The sequence below is a fragment of the Phasianus colchicus genome, chromosome 13 (genome assembly GCF_987193195.1).
Source record: "Phasianus colchicus chromosome 13, bPhaCol1.hap1.1, whole genome shotgun sequence".
NCBI classification, from domain to species: domain Eukaryota; kingdom Metazoa; phylum Chordata; class Aves; order Galliformes; family Phasianidae; genus Phasianus; species Phasianus colchicus.
This window is the reverse complement of record NC_143448.1, coordinates 18,396,658-18,420,933: the sequence shown is the minus strand read 5'-3', so window position 1 is coordinate 18,420,933 and position 24,276 is coordinate 18,396,658. Positions and strand designations below refer to the sequence as shown.

At 42.7% G+C, this 24,276-nt stretch overlaps 1 protein-coding gene across 9 annotated transcripts in view; it reads right to left on the bottom strand.

The window, feature by feature from the left end:
• BANP (BTG3 associated nuclear protein) overlaps positions 1-24,124 on the bottom strand; it is a 127,220-nt gene extending 103,096 nt beyond the window's left edge. For 2 of the 9 annotated variants that reach the window (XM_090149471.1, XM_031614971.2), the window contains exons 1-5: positions 23,960-24,124; positions 13,349-13,493; positions 12,786-12,857; positions 12,433-12,527; positions 10,849-11,048 (exon numbers count right to left, since the gene is read on the bottom strand). In XM_090149471.1, coding sequence (XP_090005597.1) covers positions 10,849-11,048; positions 12,433-12,527; positions 12,786-12,857; positions 13,349-13,418 — 437 coding nt within the window. In that variant the 5' untranslated portion in view covers positions 13,419-13,493; positions 23,960-24,124. Of the gene's footprint in view, positions 1-10,848; positions 11,049-12,432; positions 12,557-12,785; positions 12,858-13,348; positions 13,494-23,959 lie in introns of those variants that run through there. The other 7 variants (XM_090149472.1, XM_031614973.2, XM_031614967.2 and 4 more) reach the window with 7 other exon arrangements.
• Between the last annotated feature and the right edge of the window lie 152 nt (positions 24,125-24,276).

The following is a 24,276-nucleotide window of genomic DNA, read 5'->3' as shown; positions in this document are numbered from 1 at the left end:
TCCTAAAGGAGAAAGATTTTTTTTTTTTAATGCGTAATGCTTAATTCCCGAAGAATGATGCTTCCAAAAGCAGATGACCTAAGGAGGAGGAGGAGGTTGCCTTCCTGTTCAAACCATCATGAAGGTTAACCCAGAAGCTATCATTCCAGCCCATGCTCTGCACATCAGAGCGCTCCGAAGCTGCTGACCAGATCTGACAATGAAGCATCACGAAGCAGAAAGTTCTGAGAGCTGATGCTGTGAAACCTGAGCAGCTAATTATCTGGAAGGAGAACAAAATAACAGTTGGGACCAATACAAAAAGGGAGGCCCGATGCTTGCCAACAGGATTTCGCTCTCCGTTTGTACACAGGCAGAACAGACAGGCACAGGATTCCCTGCAGATATGGGAATGCGCTCCCCAGTAAATTCCCTGTGAGATGTTCTATTGTCTGTCCTCAGTTTTGTTTATTTTATGGAGGCAGCAACAAGAAATTTGCTGAACCTATACAACTTTAAACAAGGAGTTTATGTAGTCAAAACAGAAGGGGCAGCCTTAAAGAATCCAACAGAGGAAACTGTTAAATCCTATTACAGCCTACTGGGCCCACACAGTGAATTATTCTGTTTTCTTTTTTCTTTTCTTTTTTCAGACTGTACACCTTATCCTGTAGATGAGTCTACTGTAAGGATTACTTTTATCATTACAATTATTTTATGCACTAAACAAAAATCATAAAGAAGAAGAAGGGCAGCTACCAGATCCCAAATGAAGCAATTCTTTCTATGAGTGCTGCCAGTACCATACTCATGAAAATGATGGAAAGAAAGTATTAAAAGGGGTCAGAGGGAGTGCTTTGGAAACCCAGCATTGTTGCATGGGCTTCAGTAGTTTCCATTTATGTTCACATATTCCTTTCCCCATAAGCGTTAGAACTTGGAGAGACTGCTGCTGCAATTCGTCTGTTCTTGGACACAATTTAGCAAAAAATATATATATATATTCTAACATCACGTTGCTTGCAGATAGATTTATATTTGGGGATTATGTTTCTTAATGTCACTAAATAATCTGCTAAATTACGGCAGAAAATATTTTTAAAAGAATAAACATGCCAGATAATAATTTTCAAGTGTGTACATTCAGCCTCTGGCTTTTTATTATTATTATTTTTAAATGCACAAGACCTTTATCTTTTGCATAAGAAAAATGCTGCCAATAGTAATTCTCAGTCTGGAAAATGAGAAAGTCAGATAGGATCATTACTCTTCATTCTGTCACCTTTTTTCTTGCCAATAAGCTGTCAATCACACAGAACATCATCAATGCCATAATGGAACTTAGCCACCGTGACACTGCCCACTCTCTTCCTCCCAGATTAAGCTTTCATTTAGCAGAGCAAAACAGAAGGAACTAACAGAACTAACCTTCTGGAGTGCCTCTGGACATACGATTACAGATAGTTATGGAATCTTTACAGCAGTCCTCAAGCACTTAAAGAAAGAAGACAGTCCTCTCTTCACGCCATTTCTGAGCCTCCTTTGTACATGAATGAATGCATGCAGCTCCTAATGTTTCAGAAGAGAGCAAACTTGCCACCAGCTAAGTGAATGGCAAGTGATTATTGCTCACCAAGCAGAACAGTAAAACACCTGCTATAGGACAAGCATGCAAGCCAGGCACTTGAATAGTTAAAGTTTTAACGTCCCTAAACTCTGCAGTCGTCTAGCCATAGGAGCTGCCACAAAGCAGCAGTGCTATCCATCATTTTCAGTAACGGTTCAGTTACCCAAAATTATCTTTGAATTCTATGCATCTGGAATATCCCGTATAAGCAGACATTATAAAGATAGCATTAACAATTCGGTCTCATACGAAGACAAGCCAAAGTACACCAACCATCACAGGAGAGAGATTCATGAATCTGACCGCTGAGAAAGCTGTAATTAATTTATAATAAAGATAAAGCAAAAGCAGCATTTATTAAAACACAATGTTTTAAGATTTAAAATACTTGAGCTGGAAACTCACTGTAAACTCCCGACATGCTCCAAGTTACAGAAGATATCTATGCAGAGTTTATGGTGCTCAGCCTTACCTACAGAATCTGCCTTTCAGCTGGCTGACAATGAGGAAGGGATGAATTACTGCTTTCAGACCAATTTTATCAACCAACTTTACAACCTTTTAGAACAATCTGTTGTGGATTATCCTGCTCTGAGAAGTGCCAAACATGTCTGTATGACCATTTGTGTGATCATTCACAAATGCTAACATCCTTTTGCAGGGGTTCTCCATCTAAACAGAAGCCACACACAAGGGATCCATGGAACCACCACTGCCCAGCTCAGCACTGCACGGATTTTACAGTACCTGTATGTGTGTAAAAGTAACTCTCACCTTAAAAAACAAGTTCTCTTATTGTGAACACGGCTGAAACTCCATAGAAATTAAATGCACAGAGAAATGGTCTTTGAAGGAGCTTTAGACTAAGCAGACACAGAAAAGAAGCAATAAAACAGTACAGCTGGGTCAGCTTGCAGTCAGCAGCGAAGAGCTCTATAACCAGAAATAGCATTAGTCTTCTACTTCTGAATAAAGACCAGAAAAACAGGTCATGGCTTACAATCAGCAGGCTAGCACAAGCCTTTCTACAGATAAATGTACCCGAAAACATAACAGCAAGGAGATAACACAAAGGTACAGCAGTAATTTATCGTGGTTGGTAACAGACGTGCAGAACAGCAGGGCAGACTCACGAGAAGATTGTTGTGGCTAAAACAGTGCAGTACAATGTTACTTTTGCTTTAGCAAACACGCTCCCAGCCTGGGATGACACCTCTCCAAGTAGAGAACAAAAAGCACATTTTTTTTCCCTCAATTTCAAACACGCAGAGTACTGGAAATGAAATGAGAACTAATAGCAAATGCGTCTCTTATAACCCAAATAAGAAATGGCTCTATTTCTAAAGGCAAAAAAGCTCAGAGGGAAAAAAAAAAAGCCTCATCCATACATGTTATAGAAACCACCTGCAGCACAACCACAGCTGAGCACAGGATTGTCAGCAGGGAGGTGTGGGCAAAAGGGCCAGGAAGGAAACCTCAGAGTGGGGAAAACGTGCCCCATTACAACACAGTTGCCTACAATGAAAATCATTTTCCAAACTTCCCTACGATTTCTAATCTCTGCATCAGAATCATCACAACTCCATGGACAGTCTCAGCCTTCAGCATCACGACCACAGCACCAGGTTTCTGTAGGCAGAACCAAAGCACACAGCAGTGGTGCAGAAGTGATTTTCAATGTCTATTTCTGTTTTTCTTGCTTCTCATAATTACCCCTTAGCCTGACAACGCTGCCACTCTGAGAGCTGATATATCTGTATTTATTTTTTTTTTACAAATAATATCATTTTGAAAGAAACTGGGAGCAGATTTCCTCTCTCATACCCCACCCTTTAATATGGAACAAAGAGATCGAGCTGAAGATATGCAAAAATGTACAGTTCCACAGAAGGGGAAAAAATTCCGTTTGGAAAGACATTTGGATTCCAAAGTGTGCTCCTGACGTTTGGAAACGTATCAGTTAAATAACAGCTGCTGCCAAGGGAGGCAGATGGAAGCCTGGCTCAGTGCTGTCTCACCAGCCTTGCTGATCCCTCGCTGGATGTACGGCTTCTCATCCCTTTGCCTCCAGCTCCAGCTCCTTCCCACCTCGTGCAAAGCAAAACCAGTGCTCTCCAAAAACCACTGTAGTTTTTCTCTCTGCTAACATACTGTTTTTCCATACATAACTAAGACCAGTGGGCTTTGCAGCCCTTAAAACCAGTACTACTGGTGCCTTAATCTGGTGTGAACAGGTATGTAAGTTACTTTCAGTCACAACGTGGACGTTAAACATCTGCCCTTTCCATAAGAAGAGAATTTACCGCCAGGAATCAGTGCCTGATGAGGTGCTCTCCTTCCTTTCAGTGTATCCTTGGAACAAAACACTCCAAATTACAGCAGTGCTTTCAATGGAGAGTGCTCCTAACGCTGAATTTTTCAACTCTAAGCATCTCCAGACACCGACATGAAAAACACATTCTCAAACCTGGAGCACAAAGCAATACATAAGACTTTTCTGCCCCCTTCTGTTCATTAGGTTGGATAGATGACTTCTTAAAACACACAGCATGCAATGTGTGCTTCCAGGAGCCGTTGTACTGCTTCAGATATACTGAAATTCCACAACTGCGCTGAAATAAAATCTTGATAATCATTTTCACTCATTTTATAATGGTCGCTCTCTTGTATTAAAAGCAATAATTCTTTTCAAATGTTTCTTTGGAAAAAGGAGAAGCATGACCCATACAAACATGTTTGCTCTGAACCAAATTTCTATTGGTGTACTTTCCACCCTTATTTCTTAAATGCAATAGCTGGCTGTGCTCGTTGAACCACAGATTGAGGTAAAAGTTCTGCTTTCCCCATAACTCATGTAATATGACCTTATGGGATTTGGCAAAAGCATAGGTCAACCTACATTTTAATGCTTCTATAATTGGCTTTAAATGGCTTTTTTAATACACTAATCACACTGGTAAATGTTCCCCCTAATCCAGACACGGAACTCAAAGCTTTTTCGATCCCCACCTATGCCTCCCTTTTTCATTAACAGACACCCTTACAACTAAAGGATGTCCATCCCTAAAACGTCTCAGCACGAGGCACGAGTTGTGTGTGTGCTCAGCACTCATTCCTTAGCTTGCAGCTGAGAACAGTGACATACTGCACCACCAGGGACTTCATCCAATGCATTCACCTTCTTGCGCTGTAAATTTCAGATTCACTCAGGTGAGATGCAGAACAAAGGTGCTGTATGTTAGCTAAGAGGGAACAAGTATCCATTCACACGTGGTTCGAAACAAGTACAAAGTATTTCATGTTTCACACCTCTCAATTTAAAAGGCTCTGGGTTGATCACAGGCTGAGATTAGCAAAAGGAAGCTTATGGCACAACAGTAAATAGGCAAAAATTAAGACCTGCAATACCGCTGCAAGACTGAGACAGGAAGAAAGTTTAGTACTTCAGACTTGACTGTAAGTGTATATTGCTGAAAATCTTTGCTACCACTCTATTTCAAGAATTCAAAATTATATCTTTAGATATTTTTTTTGAACATGTTTTAACTGCTAATTTTTTTTTTTAAAATCCATTTATTTTGCATCTATTTCTCAGGCAAGTTATCAGCCATGCTTGCTGAGCTATCATCTGAATCACTGTGCTGTTACAAAGGATATTTCATCCGAAATCAATAAGTTAAAAACATATGGGCTGGGAAGACGAATCAACACAGTTCAAATCTTGGTCAGCTCAAAACGTTCTATAGATTAAGTTCCATCCATACACAACTCCAAAAAACAGATGAAACGTTAGTATTACATTGTTGTTTTAATCCTACAACTGACCTCACGCTCTCAACCTAAATGCTATCTGAAAGTTATATATTGGTCCTGAATTTATCAAATCCCACCAACAAATTCCTACATGTTTGGCTCCTCGATATCTTAATGCAACAATAATGGAATGTGAAATTCCAACGAGAACACTGCTGCACAAACCTCAGCAATCCAAGGCACCGCTTCTCCTCAGTCCCACTTGAATTTTACCTCCCAATGGTGGAGGGATTAAATACAAAACGGACACAAATCAACGATGCGTGGAATTTGGAGCACTTGCTGAAGGTCTGTAACAAAAACTCCAGACAGAGAGAGCCTACAGGACAAGATTCATTTCTTAATATCTAAATCTCCAGCACAAGCGTCCAAAACAAGAGTTATGACTGCCTGCAGCGCGGCTGCTGTAGATCTTGCCGGATACAGCAAACTGCAATAGAAATCAGAGTCGGGAGAGTTCCTCAACTATTTTTAATATAAGGATGTGTCAGTCCCAAGTATAATGAATCACAGAGGTTTGCTGAAGTTACAGCGTGTACCAGCAACTGAAACGTGTGTGTCCGTGCATTCGAAAGATGTCAGTCAGTCGGAATGATTACCACTGAGGAGCAGACTCACTCTAAAGAAGTTGAGGCTGACGAGCTCTTCTGACAGACTGGGAGATTCTGGAAAGGGTTACAGTGTTTTCCAGGGAATCAGACATTAAGTACTTTGCTCACAGTGCAGCCAAAAGCCAACGCTATGCAGCTCAGGATCGGGGGGCTGCTGTCTCAATGCAGAACTGCACTCTTTGCTTCAATTCAGTTCCCGACATTGAACTGCAGTCGTAAGAGAAGCTAATTTTCAGACAAACACACCTACTACACCTCAGCAAGTTATTTGGGGATGTAATCTGTTAATTTATGTATTTCAAGCCACAACAATTCCTCCAGGCTACAACACAGCTGAATGCTTGCTGGCACTGTAAGGAGCAGGTGGCTAATTTCCTTCCTTCAAGAAAACCACAGAGCTCACACCTCACACTTGAAAACTAATGACTACGTGTATGCCTGCATACTCAAAAATGGGTGTGTAAGAAACCCACCCCTCTGTTATATCTTTGCTGTGAGGGATTTAAGGAAAAGAGGCGGTAGAATTGAAAGCAGCAGCCAAAAAAAGATAAGAGAATAAACAGCATCTTGGGGCAAATGATGCAATTACAAAGACCTGTCTCCTTGAGTGAGACTTCAGCTTTGTCTAAAACGGTTTGTTTTTTTGTTGTTGATTTTGTGTGTGTTTTTCCAAAATGCCAAAGTTATTTTGCTTATTATTATTATATTTTTATTATTTCATTAACATTGACTGCGTCCCCTGATTGGGGGTGTACCTGAAGTGGTACAGATTTGCCATCTTCCTTCCTATGCACAACGCCTACGGGTTGGACTGGTGCACAAAGAGTTGTTCAACACAAGGGCAGCACGGCTCCCCTCAGTTCTTCATGACACAATCCCATTAATTACAAACAGAACTCCTACTGGCTGAAGCTGCAGGTATGACACTCCAACTGCTAATTTAAAACAAGTTTGTTTGCACACAACACCGCTGATCGACTACAGAAAATAAGGGGGAATGTTGGTTAGCTGATTGATAGCACAGGGTCTGGTCCCAAACCATGACAGACGCTCATCTGTGCTTTTCTCAGCCACTCCCAGACTTCAAGGGCTGCACTGAACACTCCATTGGAAAGAGGCCCCACCATCAGACATCCCAGTGGATAAACACACAGCGTTTGCTTATAAAAAGTGACAAGAATTTCTGAAAAGCTGATGAACTCCAAATATTTCCCAAAGATTCTCCAAATACGTTCTGGTCACCACCCCAAACAATGCAATGTCTTTTCAAGACTTTTTTTTTTTTTTTTTTCCCTTGAACCTGGCTTACTTTTACATATTTTCCAACACAAAGGGCTGCTGAGTTGTCTTCAGGGCCGAACGTGGAACCAGAGAAATATTTTTCCAGGCCTAAGTTCAGTGTGTGAGATCAGGCTCACGGCAGGCAGAATAAGGTACCTGTAACTTGAAAAATAAACCCTATGCCATATGTCTTTCATGACACTATACCCCTCAATATCTGCTTTGTTTCAAGTTGTGGCAACCTGAAAAAATTCCATGTGCAAATGAAACACCTTCAGACTTTCCAGAAGGAGCCGTCAGCTCTTACCTCTGGTTCCAGATATTCACTTCCCCAAAGGTTTACAATGCTGATCTACTTTATCAATGAATCATAAAAGGAAAGAAAAAACAGCCAGAAGTTAAACTCAGAGAGTAACCTAATGAACGATGTCTTTTCACACAGAGGGTGGTGAGGCACTGGAACAGGTTGCCCAAGGAGGCTGTGGATGCCCCATCCCTGCAGGCATTCAAGGCCAGGCTGGATGTGGCTCTGGGCAGCCTGGGCTGCTGGTTGGCAACCTGCACACAGCAGGGGGTTGCAACTGGATGAGCACTGTGCTCCTTTGCAACCCAGGCCATTCTATGTGGAAAAGAGGTTAACTACATTCCCCAGAGCCTCAGCAGCCACTATATAATGATAAGAACTGAAGAATTACTATTCTTTTTGAAAGCCTGGATTAGTATTGTTGGATACTTCATTAAAATCAATAACAATCCTTATGATAAAGAGGCAACAAAAATGAAAAAGCCATTCGACTCCTGATAACATGAAATTAGGTTGGCTAAGGGAGTTGTAATTCATAGAAATACATATGAAAAACGCCAGGTATTTGGTTTTTATACCAATACCTTCATTAATCTGACTGGTCACAAACGTATTAATGATCTACACCTACAAAAATACAGAAGTTCTTACACCCTATCTGGTACACAACTGCATCAAGCCTTCTCTTTTGCACAGAAAGATCTTTTTATACCTTGAGACAAAAAGAAAAAAAAAGACAAGTGCAGTGTCCTAGAACCAGCTGACCAAACCAACCACCACCAGAAGGGAATGGCAGCCAGGACAGCAACATGCAGCTTGAGTTAGCCAACATCCATCCCCAAGCAGGTCTTACTCAATGACACCATGCCAGGCCCTTACACTAATTCTGACTGCATAAAACTCTGCAGTTCCATTGGACTCTCCCATTAAAGGCAGAAATACATGAAATTCTATCTCCACCCTTGGTGATCAGTATATCCCCAATTGGTTTGCCCCAAAGGCATATGGTAAAGAACCAGATGGTATCTATTTTAACTTCACCATGACAAAGGTTCAAAGGAAAGATCTGAAAAGAAGAGAAAGACTACTTACATACAAATTCCCATATTTCATCAGAAATGTTTTTACGACTATGAAGAAAATACCAATTTTAAATGTAAATCCTCTCCAAAATCAATACATTTCAAAAGCCATTATCCTCCATTTAACAGCAATAAAAAAATTACATCCTTGAGAACACAGCAGAATTGCACAACTAACATTGGCAGAACGCATCCAGAAAAACAAATGAGAGAGAGAGTTCTGAGAAACCAAAACAAATTCCTGTGTTATCTAAAGCAATCAACCTGAACCATTTATACTTGGGCTTACTCAGTCAGAGGAATGATTAATGGAAAGATGCTAACCAAAGTAACGCTGTTTCTGGACTGAAACCTTTCAGATGAAAGATTTTCTTTAAAACACGGGTAGAAGATTTCAGCTGTGCTGTCACACCATACGTTCATCAACTTATAAATCTCAGGGCTGGGCACACGCTGCATTTCAGACTTATCATGTGGGGCTGCCACTCTGACGGCCATCAGGCACCGCACCAGCTCTGCTAGCCAAGAAGCTTTCAGCAGCTACCGGGATTTTCAAACAGCATGGTACCTCATAAAGAAAAGTAATTAGGTATTTCTAATGGCCACATTGGCAGGAAACGTTGCAGACAGAGGAAGAGACGTAATCACTTCGTGGAGGGGAAAGCAGGACTGTGCTAATGCTGCACAGAGCTGGACACAGCTCCCAGCACCAGGACAATTCCACGACCAGCTCACGGTGTTACGCTGCTGCTGTTCTTGGCTCTTCTCAAAGCCCAACACAGCTCTGTGTGATCTAGCACTCCTTGCCCTCCATTCTTTTAGTTTTGAAACTCTGACCGCCTTATTTCCAAATACAGATAAGCACAGGTTCTTCATATTTAGTCAGCTGTTATTTAGCAGCTGGTTGACAAGCCATGGGTAACTACGCTTTTGTTAGAGTGGTCACCCTGGCAGGAAACATTCATTTCTTATGATAACAAGCTTATATTCCACCCTGTCTCATAAAGGCATGAACTGCAAGATATCATAATAAAAAGTGATTATGAGCTTGAGATACATTCCTTAACCTAAAATATCAATTATTAAAATATCAATAATAGAAGTTAATAAAATACAGCAGTGAGCAAGCGGTGGCATAATAGAAAAAGGCTAATGTTGGTGGTTTGTGTCTGTCTGCTTATCTCAGATGGACGTCTCTCACAACAAAAAGAAAGGAATTAATGTTTTCTGTGGAGCTCTAAAGCAGAGCACTCAGAACACTGCACTGAGCATAACTTATCAAAGTGCTTTTCAAGTATTAAGTTCGGAATGGGTGATGAAAAAGATCAGAAAGTGGAAAATCTGACTGACAAAAGACAATTTACATTTGTGTACTTTGACTACAGTGGTATTATGAGAAAGCTGTTGATGGATGTTACACAGTTACAATAGAAAATAAACAGTAATTACTTAGAGAAGTATTAAGTTTTTCCTAGGAATAAAATTATCAGTGATGGAAAAGTTGTTACGCAAAAAAGTCTCTTGATCATCATATTCCTCTGGCTGGAAAAATATCCATGGTTACATGATAGGCACATCAGTGTTTCAGATACTTAGAACCACATTAGGCAACTCATGAAGGTGCTCCGGGTCAAACCTGCCCCTTCATCAAGGTGGATTTAGTTATTCAACAGATTCTCCACCTCAGATTTCTAACTCCAAAACAAAAACAGGTACTGTTCTACTGAAAGTCTTCAGAAAACAAGCACATGAAACAATCTCCATTGTATTTCTGGCAGATAAAAATGTGAAGTAATCAGAATGATGAACTCATTAACTCAAAGCAACCAGATAAATAAATAAAAGCAAATCTTCGAACCATTTAAAACAGCCGATGTGACTTTTCCAGAGATGGATGAATCTGTCTTGTTCAAGCCAAAATGAAACGTGGAAACAGTTGCAAACTGTCCGTGGATCAGTGTGATGGGATTAGTCTTACTCTAACTAGAAGTAACATCCTGACATCGGTGCAAAAGTTACCTTTGAGAAATTCATTCCACACTCATAAGCAGCACACTGAGATCCTGACAGCTGCATGGAAAACCATCGAGCTGGATGCCAGAGAAAGGGATTTAGGTTATTTTTACAACATTATTTCTATTATTTTCTTACCATCGTACTTTATTGCAGGTCTGTGTAGCGCCAAGAGGAGAACCTGCCACCATGGGGACCTGGATGGGGCTGTGCTGTTTGTTCATGACAAGATCCAACTTCTCTTCCAGTGATTTACAGGTAGCCTCTAGAGCCAGCAACTTTGCCTCAATGCTATCCAGTCGCAGGCATATTGTCTGATTAATGGAACACAGGAATGACTAGAAAGGGGAGAAAGCAAGAGAAACTGCTTTTAAAAACTTACACATTTATCTTCAAGCAACACACACAGAAGGAAGCTCAGATAAATGTGACTGGAAAACAACTCTAAAGTAACTAGCAGTGTGCCTAGTGACTAAATTCAGCCACGGACAAAACTGATGACATCCAGGAGCATTTTAGCATTCTCAGACTGATCCAGATCCTTATTTAGATGCCAAAAGCATCCAAGCCAAACACATTTGCACCTAAGCACTTTGTTAGTATGATTTCATACACCACAAAATCATTTAAAATAACATGCCAGTGCCTTTCATTCAAAGTATTTGAAAACAAAAGGATTATAAGCATCTGAAAGCATCCTTCTGGATAAAGTTAAGATTTCTTTTCCTGTCCAAACAGATAAATTCACATGATTACAGTGGAAATTATTTCAACACAAATCACTTCAGAGATGATAAACGCCGCTCACTTTGGTTTTCTCCTGAACAGCAAGTCAGGAAAAGCAAATAAATAAAATCTGTTTTCCTAAGCAATTTGATTTAAAAGAAAGCATACTCCACTTGGCTTCCCTTGGGGAAATACAGGCTACTGAAGGGTAACGGTACAAGTGCTTCTCTGCAAACAGCAACCACGCCATCTTGTGGCCCATAGCTACAATTCACACAGCCCATCCGGCCGTTCTATAGCGCTCCACTTTCTATGACAGAATTTCTGTATCAAATCACATACCATTGAACAAGCACGGCAGCAAAATACAACTCATTCACTTAAGCACCGAGACAAAATCACGACTAAAATACACCAGTAAGGGCAGCAGAGAACAGCTTGGGTTGGAAGGACCTCACAGATCACCCAGCTCCAACCCCTTGCCATGGCTGGGATGCCCAAGAGGAGGACAGGCACCAGGTCAGCATGGGAAGCTCGAACTGAGCCTAAACCAAATACAGTTTAACTCTCAGGAGAATGTTGTTAGCTGAAGAAATAATTTTAAACACACCATAAGTAGCTGCATGTTGTAATGATGATAAAAATATGTATATATAAACATGTATATATAAAACCATATCTGGGCATTGTAATACACGATATCAAGTTTATCCTCTAGGTCAAGTTTACTCCATCAAAATGATGTCTGGGTCACTGGAATCAATTCTGCTTATATTTTATTTTGCACATAAACTTTTAGCTATTGATTTCACACAGAGAGATTTACCAATTCTCTAGATTTTAAAACTTCTGCAGAGAAATGAACATCCACTGCAAGAAGGCTATAATCCCAATCTTACATAGAGACATACAATTACATATAATGGGTTTGTTTTCCCCAGGAAAGCTTACTTAATTGGTTGTTTGAATAAAAACAGAAAAAGATATGGTGGTAACCTTAATAGAGGGATCCTGGCAGTTAATTTCTATGCGCTGACGTTTCAGAGTAGGCTCTACATCATCATCTGTCACTTCATGATTTGCCAACACAACTGCAAAGAAAAATATGCCACAGCACATACTACAAGAGACAAGAGTTACAAATGCATTAAATGGACAAATCAATGAATATAAAAGGAGTCTGGTAAACATACTGTTATTTCTTTTCAAACTTATTTGCGTTAAATTATGACAAAGCTTACTACTTCTCAAGAAATTATTATCCAGATCTAAGACAATTTCAGCCCCACTGAGGGCGTAAAGCTTGGGTGTTACCTTGGATATTTCTTCTTTTTTAATTAGGAACTCACCATGAGGAAGCAGAGTTGCCACATCAGCTGTTCTGCTTCGACAGATCCACTGGCTTCTGAAACCCCAACACTCTACAAAACCGTAAGCAGTGCTAATGAAGTTCTAACAAACACAGGATTTCCCCCACTCTATGCAGGGTAGCAATAGATAGTTTTTCCCCAAAACAGATTAAGAAAATGCTGCAGGCTTTCCCAAATAAATAGTTGGCTATGCAGACCGTGCTGTGGATGATAATCCTGCCCAGCAGGTTCCCAGCCAGGTTGGGGCAGGTGGCTCTCAGCTGCTCCTCCAGCTCTTGGGAAACATTTCTAAACAAACTTTTTCCCTCAGCATCAGAAGAAGGTTTTTTGATAAGAGGTTATATTTTCTGTAACTGTGGTTACTGTTCATTTCTACCAACACTTACTCATCTATACGTGAGTAATAATCCGATCCAAAGGGTATTAAAGATGCATAAAGAAAGCTGTTTAAATTCAGCTGGTTGTCTCTTAATAAGCACTTTAGATTTCTAAAAGAAAAAGTTCAGGAGTGATTTCCACCTTGTCAGTGGGTAATACCGTACCTGGGTTGTCTGGAGTCAAGTCTTCAACGGCAATCTGAACAACATCTGCCAAATCCTGTTCTGACATCATTCAGAACCAGGCTGCAATGTCCAGTCAAACACCACTGCAGGCCCCCAAACAAGCAGTTTTACGAGACATGCAATCCTGAAAAACAGCAGCAAGAGGAGCATTAATCCCTGATATACAACAATTTAGCACTCACTTTTTTCTCAGTGGCCATGAAAGAAAACTGCTCATACAATGGCACAAACTGCTGTGCTAACTGGAAACTTTATCAAAGAGACAGCAGCTGCACTGTGGGCATCACCTCTACGAGTAACCTTCCTACAGTAGGAGCAGGACCACACTGCAAGCCTTTCTTGCTGAGTCTTTCTACATATTCCCAACGGATAAAGAGATGGGTTAGCATCAGTGATTTGGCGTCCCATGGGTTTAAAACATAAAAGAAAATGTCTTTTTTCCAATGTATTGACATCTTTTACTTTAAAGGCTTGTAACAGTATACAAATCTATCTGTAAATTGCTGGGTTTTAATTTGCAAACTATTACCTGGCTCTTGGAAGCACTCAGACCCAACACTTGATGTTGCAATAGAACACGAATCTGCACAGATCCATGCACACACAAGCTCCTACCCCCTACAGTCTGTAACAGGACTCAAAATTCAGTGAGGACCAGGAGCTCTCTTGCTGCTAATTACAAGTAGACTTCTCTGCCCAAGGAGGTTGTGGATGCCCCATCCCTGCAGGCATTCAAGGCCAGGCTGGATGTGGCTCTGGGCAGCCTGGGCTGCTGGTTGGCGACCTGCACACAGCAGGGGGTTGTAATTGGATGAGCATTGTGGTCCCTTTCAACCCAGGCCATTCTATGATTCTGTGATTGAAACAAAAGTTCCATTTTTTTCTTGGCTATTGAATCTGTTTTTTCTACTGTCTGATTCCAATGAAGCTATTTTCAGAATATTTCCTGATTTCTCAGCCCTGTTCCCTTGGAACCCTCCATCAACATTATTTATTAGAGTTTTAAGAGAAACTTTCAGCCTCTAAAACTGAATTAAAATCACTGGAATCGGTCGTATCTGTTCATTCCCACAGCCATAAAAGGACGGGCATAAAACACAAAGATCAGTCAACTTTATTTTTCTTTTTCCCCCCTTTCCCAACCTGAAGCAGAAAACACAAGTGAAATAATTTGAGGTTTACCAGTGGAAACGGTAATTCATCCCCTAACATTGACTCTGAACCAGCTCCAGCTCTGCATAAAGATTTCCCCCTTCCACTGGAACACAAGAAAGCCATTAAAGCACGCAAGTGGAGCACGGGGTGCTGGGGGAGCATCGGGGTTTGGGAAAGATTCGGGGCCCGGTGCAATGTCAGCACCCATCTCCACACTGGGACTCCCCACATCTCAGAACTGTTTACTCAAAATATCACTGTTGCCAACGTTGAGTCATTTACAATTCTGATGGTGGTGAAAAACGGGCTGGGACCGCACGGCTGTGGCTGCGCGCCCGAGAAAGCTGGCAATGTCCTAGAGAGTGTGGGTGCCATTTGGCAAATGAGATTTGCCATTTCTGAGAAACCCTGGCCTGCAGCCAGTCCTAACATCATAAAGCAGCTGTGCTCGAGTTACTGTCCGTAATGTCACACGCTGCAATACTGAGAACCCGGCCCTCGAGTTGAACGCATCCGCCGCTGAAGCGCTAAAAATGGACCGACTACAACAAAACCCAACTTTGAGAACTTCAGCCATTGACACAATGTTGGATTTCGCTGATGCTTTGTGTTGCATTCTAACCAGCTGCGCCCACGAACACATCAGTAACTCGTAAATCATTCCAAAGCATTTCTGTTCCTTTCAAGCCATTCTAATACATACTTAGCTCTCCAAAACTCATCGTGAAATGACTGAGATGAATTAAATCAGCCTGCAACACAAACACAGGGTAATTTCACGCTTCTGACCTTTGTTCTTCATCTCTCGTGGGTCACAGCCCAAAGTACTCAGCCTCAGATCAGAAAATAAGCCTTGAAAGATTCTGCCAGTCCTTAAATAACAGCATGGCTACAAAGTCCTGATGGGGAAAACAGCCATTACACACACACGGCGATGTTTCTTCGTAACATCAATATTTATTTCCATTTAAACACATTGTATTACAGTTTCAAGGAATCCTACACTGCTGCTAGGCAGTTGGCCAGCATCAGGACAGAACCCATTCTTGCATTCTCTGTGGGTGGAACAAAACATAGCTGTGCTGTCAGAGCACTCAGCGAGCTGCTGTATGGAGAAGGGTGCTGATGGGAGCAGAGCCTGAGCGAGCTGTGCTGCATGCTGCAGCCATAGCAGCTTCCATAACTGGGAATAACTCCACCCAATCCCAAATTTCAACTTACAGTTGAAAACTTCCATAGCAGGCTAAAGAACCCTATGACCAACGCTTGACTTCAGAACCAAGGGCGAATGAATGATGAATTTGATACTATTAAAGTTAGATTGCCTCCTTTGAAAAGCCTCAGCCTACAAATTCAGAACAATTTCCTCAATCCATTTTCCATGTATTTTACTTGGTGAAGTATTCACTACCGTTTCTAGAAGCCAAATATTTCCTCTAACGTTGGCCAGACGTCCCCAGCCCTTCCCACTCACCCCTTCTGGCTGCAAGCCTTGCCCCCACTGACTCTAAATTAAGTACACACATTAAGAACCTGATGATGAAACATTACCTGGAGCAAACATGAAGCGATAAGAGAAAAACAGAGAGGCAAAAAGCTTGGGATAAGCCTCAACAGGGAAGGAAACGTGCCTGCTTTGCTTCCCTCCAGCAGCACGCAGGTTGGGTCCTATAGGGCCAACCCAGTGTTACCTGGGGGAGGGCAGTGGAACATTGCATCCCTGTGAGCACTCTCATCCCCCCTTGATACACCTGATACTCTAGATTTAAAGTAGCCTTTGTTTAATTAAGTAAATTATTATTTGTTAGCATCTAAATCAAATTCAGGTCAGCTGAATTCTAAATTACCTTACCTATGCATGAGTTTAATTTAATTAATCCATTTTAAAACATTAATGCAGAATAATTCTTCTGAGCACACGCTTGTAAACAAACCTATTTACTGAAATATCTGATGGCCTTACAAAATCACAGGGCATCATTCCAAAGCATATAGCCAAACACATCCAGTGACTTGTTAACATAGGAGAACATGTGCTGAACATCAATCTTCTCTCGTGTTAATTAGTGAGGGCAAACACTGGATTTCTCAAGAAAAAAAACACCGACGTTCTCCAAAGCTTTATTCTGCTCACAGCGTGCACTTGGACTTTTCTTATTTGAGCAGATCATTACTCCCCTTGCTGGGGCTTCTCAGCACTGTTAGAGGCACAGAATCATTAGGTTGGAAAAGCCCACTATGACCATCCAGTCCCATCACCACCATGCCCACAACATTGATAAAACACTTCCATCATTCACTCTGCACGATGGCCAAAACTGACTACCAGCTGTGCAAAAGAAGGCTGAGGAATGCCATTCCATTTCCAAGCGTTGTTCCTCTTCATTTCACTCCTCCTTTCAATCAAGGGCAATTTTCAAAGACACCATTTTTGTTGTGTTTCTCTAAGTACAACCCCTGCCAGCCAACCAGTTCATCTCTCCTAGCCTAACATTCACCACAAATGGGACAAGGATCCTCATCTTGCCAAGAGCTATAACATGGTACAGAGGCAGCTGAATGGCACAACGCATTTTGCACATGCTGTAAGGGTAGTAATCCTCTGTGTGCACAGACTGCTTCACCAGTGAGATGAGCTTACGGGGCAGAGGGACTACAGCATGCAGATCTGCCCTCGTGCAAGTTATGTAGAAGCATGGAAGAGGCCCTCCAAGCACAAAACACAGCTTTTCACATGAGATCCTCATGAAGAACAACCAATATGCCCAGGTTATGGCCTGGCACAGCAACCAGTGTGCTGCATCTTAATGGAAACAACCCCCAAGACCAGTCCTGTGCAGAGAGATGGGAAACACCTAATTGGATACATGAAGTTATTCATGGAACTAGGAGGTTCAGAACACATCAATGCTCTTTCAGTCTAGCTCTGAGGCTTGCAACAATTTCATGACACCAAAGCCTGACTTTTCCCTAAGTTAAGGTCATTTCAGTTGGCAGATGGAATGGAGCCTTCCTACACCAACTCCTAATTCCCCAACAAGCCACATTACTGCTTATGTTATTACACTGAAGCATGCAAAGAAGCTAGAATAGCAGCAGTGCAATACAACACAGGGTTCAATGCTCTAAAGCTGCAGTCCCTCAATATATCAAGTCAAAAGTTACTTTCACAACTAAAAATAGAAAAAAAAAATCATATTTTACACCTCCTCATCACTATTTAAAACTAAAAAAAAAAAAAAAAAAAAAAAAAAAGACTAATCTTTTCCAGCTTCTGATTAGCTTTTATTGTTCTCAACTCACCTTAAAAGGGATGCAGAAGCACTGTTTTACATGAATTTCATGGTAAAGTTACATGTGTTTCCATTTAACTCTTTATATTGGTGTAATATATGGACATCTTTGGTTCAGCCAGGGATCAGAAGGACATTGTTCTGCTTGGGTGTCTTTTGGTAACTCCAATCGCCCACCTCTGGCCACAGCCCTAACACAGCATACAGCAACCTCAGGCAGGAATATAACTGTGTGTACCAACCCAACCCCAGCACAAGGAACCACAGCACTGAGTGTGGCCATGCACATCAAACACGAGTTCCCCATTCACCTTGCACAACCATGGTACAATTTGTACAGCTGAAAACCAGCAAGAACCAAGCAAGAACTGCTCAGCTAGCAAATGCAGCAGGCAGAATTTGATGTAGCCATGGTGTTTTGTTGTTTTCATCCACTAGATGGAGAATATTGGTAGCACCTCCACAAGAAACACAAGGACTTGAAGAACAGACTCCTTGAACTCCTTTCCCATTACGTACACAGAAGGCTCTCCCTGTCTCAAGGAACCCTTACCCACAGCTGGAGGGGCACTGAGGTGGGTCCCCAGATGGCCTTTAAATCCATGGACTGTACCAGCACCTGAAACAGCAGCATTACCCCACAGCAAACCAGGCATCCTTCTGCATTACTTCACACTGACTCTGGGAATTCCAAACCACCACCTAAAGAGATCAGAATTATTTGGAGCAGAACTGAGTTCTTCACAAGAACCACAGCGCTGCCAGAAGCGTATCTCACATGACCCAGCACATCAAGATGGGCACAGCCCTGGACCTTTCTACAACAGAAACTGCCCTTGAAAAGTCAGCCCAAGGTTTGCAGACATACAGGCACAGCCTTTTCAGACAGGTGTTCCCTGCAGCAGAGGGATGTGATTCTATGATTGTGACTCTATGATGTGCATTCTCCCCCAGCACGGATGTGCAGATGAAGCAAGGCTTATCACCATAGCTTTGGCCATGAACTTCTCTCCAGTGTCAGGAACTCACAATGAAACTTCATTCTGAAGGTTCCTAATGCCCAGGACTAGAAGGAAAACACTCCAAAGCTGCAGCCAACAGCAACTGCAGCAATAGTCCACAGCTCTATACATACTTACAGTAACAGCAGCAAATGGTAAACAAACAGCATAAAAAACATGCAAACCCAACTTTAAAATACACATGTATACAAAGCAATCCAATAAAGAAAATAAAATAATTACTATTTGATGAGCAAAAAGCCACAGAGAGGCATAGGTGGACTTCTAATGTGGAAACAGAAACAAACATGAGATGGGACCCATCTGGATCTCTGGTCCTCAAAATTTAGGATGTGTTTCAGTGTCATTTAAGTATGAAAAAATCATTGCCAGGCTCCAGCCAGAACCTCAGAGTGTTGTTACTTAGAAACGGCAAGGAGCTTATTAAGAAATATTTCAACACATGGTAATTTAATATTTGAATCCCCTTTGGAAAGTGGGAAATAAACAGCATAACAAAATGGTGGCAACCAAAAATAACAGCTGTAAAAAAAAACTGTCAGAGGAGGAGGTGAAAAAAGCTCTGAATGACAACAGTTGCTCAAACTGAACAAAGAGGAGCTTCTCAGGAGTGACCACCTACAGTATGATCTATATCCATACAAAGGATTTGTATTGTGTTCCTAAGGCAACTCCAGTAACCACTGCAATAGCCAGGAACCACCACTGAAGCTTCCCTCCTGCTTAATACCTTCATTCCACTCTACTGTGCAAATGATTTTCACAAATATCTGTCAACCTGTGTTATTTAAAACCATTTCCCTCTTACAAGACCACTTACAGAGTCAAGATCAAAAAACGGGAAATGGATTTTAAGGAAATGAGCATAGTTCTCAGTTTATATCCCCGAACACGCAGTTTTCTCATTCCATTGTCCAGTTGTTTCAGTATCACAGAGTGACTTTGTCTCATAAATAAGTAATTGTCTGTACTCAAAAGAACAGCTGACTGAAGAGTATGTCAGCGTATCAATCTTTCAGTGACCACTGGAATAATGAGGTCTATTTAATTCAGTGCAGTTATTTGCATTATTCACAAGAATCTTGGAGAATATTATTTGCTCTGAATAGAAGACATTACTAACATCCAAGCTTGCTTCAAACCAAAACCACAGCAGTAAGCAGGTTTGTGTCTCAAACCAGAAAAGACCTGGCAGCCAGCTTCTGGTTTAACAACATCCACGTTGTTTGAGCAGAAAGAATCAGAACATCTCGCTGCTCAGATGAAACAAGAGCCCTGCACATGGCACAGCACACCTGCACTCCAGCCACGCACAACTAATGAGAAACACCACGTTGGGCTACACTGCATTGCTCGATGGAAATCCCATTGCTGAAACCCAAAAAGAAGTCATGTCCCATACTGTTCTGTCAACAGACAGCACTGTTGGGAAGCCACTTCCATCTGCTAAGCTCTTCCATGTGCTGGGCTGCTGCTGTGCTCGTGCCAAGACACCAGGTGTACATCACAGGGCTGCGTCGTGGAGCACAGGTACCGAGCCAGAATTTATCTTCCATCATGTTAACTCCCCACATTATAGCCAGCTCCTCTGGAGTGACAGGAAATAAATGGAGAGGCAGGCTGTGGGAATAAGACTCATATTTGAACCTGACCTCATTCCTTACTGTCATAAGATTGCCTGTTTAGTGCAGCCTTTTCAATGGCACAAGGATTCAGACTGGAAGCGCTAGAAAGCTTCGCTTTCCCTTTGCAAACTGACTTGGCTACAGCGTTTATAGGCTTTGCCTTGAAGGCTGCTCAGCCCCAACACAGGAGGCACTGCAGGGCCAGCACACAACATTGCCCTCCAATGCACACAACCAAGATCTCACTTCAGCCTGTAAATACCTGACATCTGGCTGAGGCTCAAAGATGACTTGTGCAAATGCTTCATTCCTTCGTGCTTGGCGTACCTCAAACAGGAAGTTTACAGCAAAAGGGAAGAACACAACTTTATTTTTCCAACCAGGTGCTTATCTCCTATACATTGGAAAAAAACTGATCTAGGAAAAAAAAACAACCACCAACCATGCTGCTACAGGTGCCTACTATCAAAAAGCACAGCAGCCAACATCAGATCTATGGCAAAACAAGCCACCTGCTTGCTCAGTAGTCTCACAGATTTACAACCTGCAAACACTTAAAGCATTCAAGTTGCTGAAAGAGACCTCAGTGCTTCTTTAAAACCCAGAGATAATATTTGTGAATTCTTACAAAAAAAAAAATTTTGAAGAGCATCACCAGAAGAAAAACACAGATCCTGTGCTCTTCTGAAATACTTCACAGTACAGTCTGAACCTGTTTTGCCATCATCCCTCCCTCCTCCAGAAAAAAAAAAAAAAAAGTGATTCCAGCTTAAGCTTGCAAGAGTATATCTAGGTATGATAGTAGAGTTGATACATGTAGAAGGTACAGCTGTGTTTGTAAGGAGTTTTTTCTTCACAGTTCCTGTGAATCCACACCACAGGGCAGAAGATGGGCATTCTGTCTTCATTCTAAGATATGGATGCATCTGAACACAATGTATGCTTCCCTCGAGCAGTCAGGGCTTCTCCTTCCAGTCATGCTTTTACAAACAGGAAATGAGATGAAAGAATTTTGTCCAACAGATATCATTATAAATTACTTTATTTAAGGTCCCAAACGCAAAGGATTTTATCAAGTTCACCTTTGTGTGATGTTTGCACGTAACATGCAGTCTAACAAGTGGGAGACAAAACTAAGCACTTGACAGCACCTTTTTCAAGAGCTATAACTGCAAGGAAACAAGTGTTTGACGTGACTTTTAAAGGCATTTTATTTTTATTTTTACTTTGAAGGAGCACCACTTAACATTTAATGAATATGTTTAAAAATAAAAATAAAAACAGAAAACAAAATTACTTCAATAGATAACTAAAGAGCAAGTTCCAAACTAAAGCAAATCAGACCTGTGGAAGGAAAGCGTATTGGTGAAGTTTAGTACCCTCAGACATCCTGTTGTTTGAGTTGTTTGGCACACACTGCCTCCTCTACAAAAATGAAATGCCCCTTCTCTTCCTTTTAAAATGACTGTAATCGAAGTACCTTTAATTTACTTCCTAAGGAGGAAATCTCAAATCAAGCCATTCTTCAGTGAAAGATATGAAGGCATTCAAATTCTGAAAACATAAAGATGTATTCTTCCTGCACAAACAATGCTTTAAAGATCAGTGAAAAGCTGAAGATAAAAACCAGAGATGAGGTAAAATGCTTGAAACGTGATCCTGGATCCCACAACAGAGCACTACTCTGCCAGGTGGGGGTAAACCTGTAAGCAGCCCTTGCAGGTACACGGAATCACAAAGCTCATCTTCCTTCACCTCATCTGTGTAGAACAGCAGAGAAGGCATTCGTGGTGCTGTGCCACAAACAGAAAGGGCAGGGAACGAGCCTTAATGACACACATTCAGCAGAACAAGCGCTGATGGAATCCTGTCTGCTACAAGCAGTGACAGTCAGCACTGTGCTACCTCTGATATGCCCAAATACTCATTTTAAAGAGCCATACAGCTTTAAACCTGTTCTATATTCACGCAGCCATAGCTGGATAATTAAGTCATTAAAGCCAGCTTCTGTTATAGCGTAACAGATGATAAATTAAAAACAAAGAAAAATAGTTGCAAAATATTTTCATCCTCTCAAGCAGATGGACTGCTAACGCTTCCAAAAATCCCAACGTCATCTTTCACTCTCTTAAATAAAAAGTCTTCCTTCCTAGCACGTAGTACTGAAAACTGAACTACTGCCAAGGGGCACTAAATGCACAGAGTCCAGTTTCAGCACGGCTTATTTGTTATTCTGGTCTGTTCCCACAGACAACCATTCACAGGTGCACAAACTCTCCCCACCCACATCAAGCCATTGTTTCAGGAGGCACCGCTGTGATATGAAAACAAGCAGGGGTGGTTCAGCCGTATGTTAAGATCTTGGGTGAGCAGTCAAAACCCTACAGACAAACGGTACGTTTGCTCCTTGACATCAGTCAATAGGGTACTACACCCAAGGTAACCTAACACGGAAGGAAAACAAGTAAAAAATAAAGGACTGTTTTACAGCGAATGCTCCAAGCTACTACTTTACAAGACGTCGCAAGCTGCTCCAGTGGAAGCAATCCAGGCTGGATGTGGCTCTGGGCAGCCTGGTTTGCTGGTTGGTGACCCTGCACATAGCAGGAGGTTGGAACTGGATGATCACTGTGGTCCTTTTCAGCCCAGGCCGTTCTATGATTCTATGATAAGCAATCCCTCTGCTGCTATACCCCCTCCCAACTTGTTTCCCTGGGATTTTTTTTTCCCCCCTGGAGAACTCTAAAAATAAACCTATAAATAAACCATACCCACACCAAGATAAAAACACGGCCTTCAGTTAAGTGCATAACTTCCCACAGCACAAGGATTGCAGGACTCCTTAAAACACTCCCGTGGTTGTTGTTTGCTGTTTTTGTTTGTTTGTTTTTTTACATTACAGATAAGGACGAAGGGAAGAAAACACATTAAGGGTGTGCCACCCACCCCCGAACTGAGCAGCAGAGCGGTGCAGACGTGGAAAAGCTTTACTGTGCACAGTAACGCGGCCACAGGGGGTTCCGCTGCAGCCCCCTCAGTGTCAATCTGTCGCGATAGGGAAAGGGAGTGGGGGGAAAGAGGGGAGGGGGAGGGGCTGCGACAGCTCGGCGATACACCCATCCATCCCACGACCCTACGAAAGGGAAACGGGAAAGGCCGGTGCTGAGCGGAGGGGCCGCACACGCGGAGCCCCCCGGCCCGGAGCGAGGCGTCGCAGGGCGGGCAGAGCGCACGGCCCGGCTCCGGAGCCCCGCGGCCGCAGGAGGCGGAGGAGGAGGCGAGGCCCCGGCCGCCCCCCCTCGCTCGCTCGCTGCCCGCCTGAGAGCCCGCGGCCCCCCCGCCTCACGCCCCTCCCCGGAGCCGCCGCCTCGCGGCCCGGCTGCTCTGCCTGCGCTGTGAGGAACGGGAACGCTGAGAGAAGCGGGGCTCTACGCCCGGCCTGAGGCCCCCCGGGAGCTCGGCCCCAGCCGTCCGGCCGCGGGGCGCCGCGGTTACCGTGTGCGGTGCCGAATTCTCGTGGTGTTTGTCGGGCGGCTGCGATAATGGCGTCCTTCCTCGCGAGAGATCTCCGTCTCCTCAGCGCGCACGCGCCGCCGCGCTGCGCCCGCTCGGCCCCCGCCCGCCTCGAGCGCCCGCGCAGGCGCACAGAAGACGCGGCCTCGCAACCGCCCTTCACGGCCGCGCCGCTGGGAGAGACTATAACTCCCAGAGGGCAGCGCGACCGCGCTTGGGCACCGCCTCCGCCGAGCAGGCCGGGACTTGTAGTACGATCGGCTGGAGCGGTGCACTCTGGGAGTTGTAGTCTGCACATA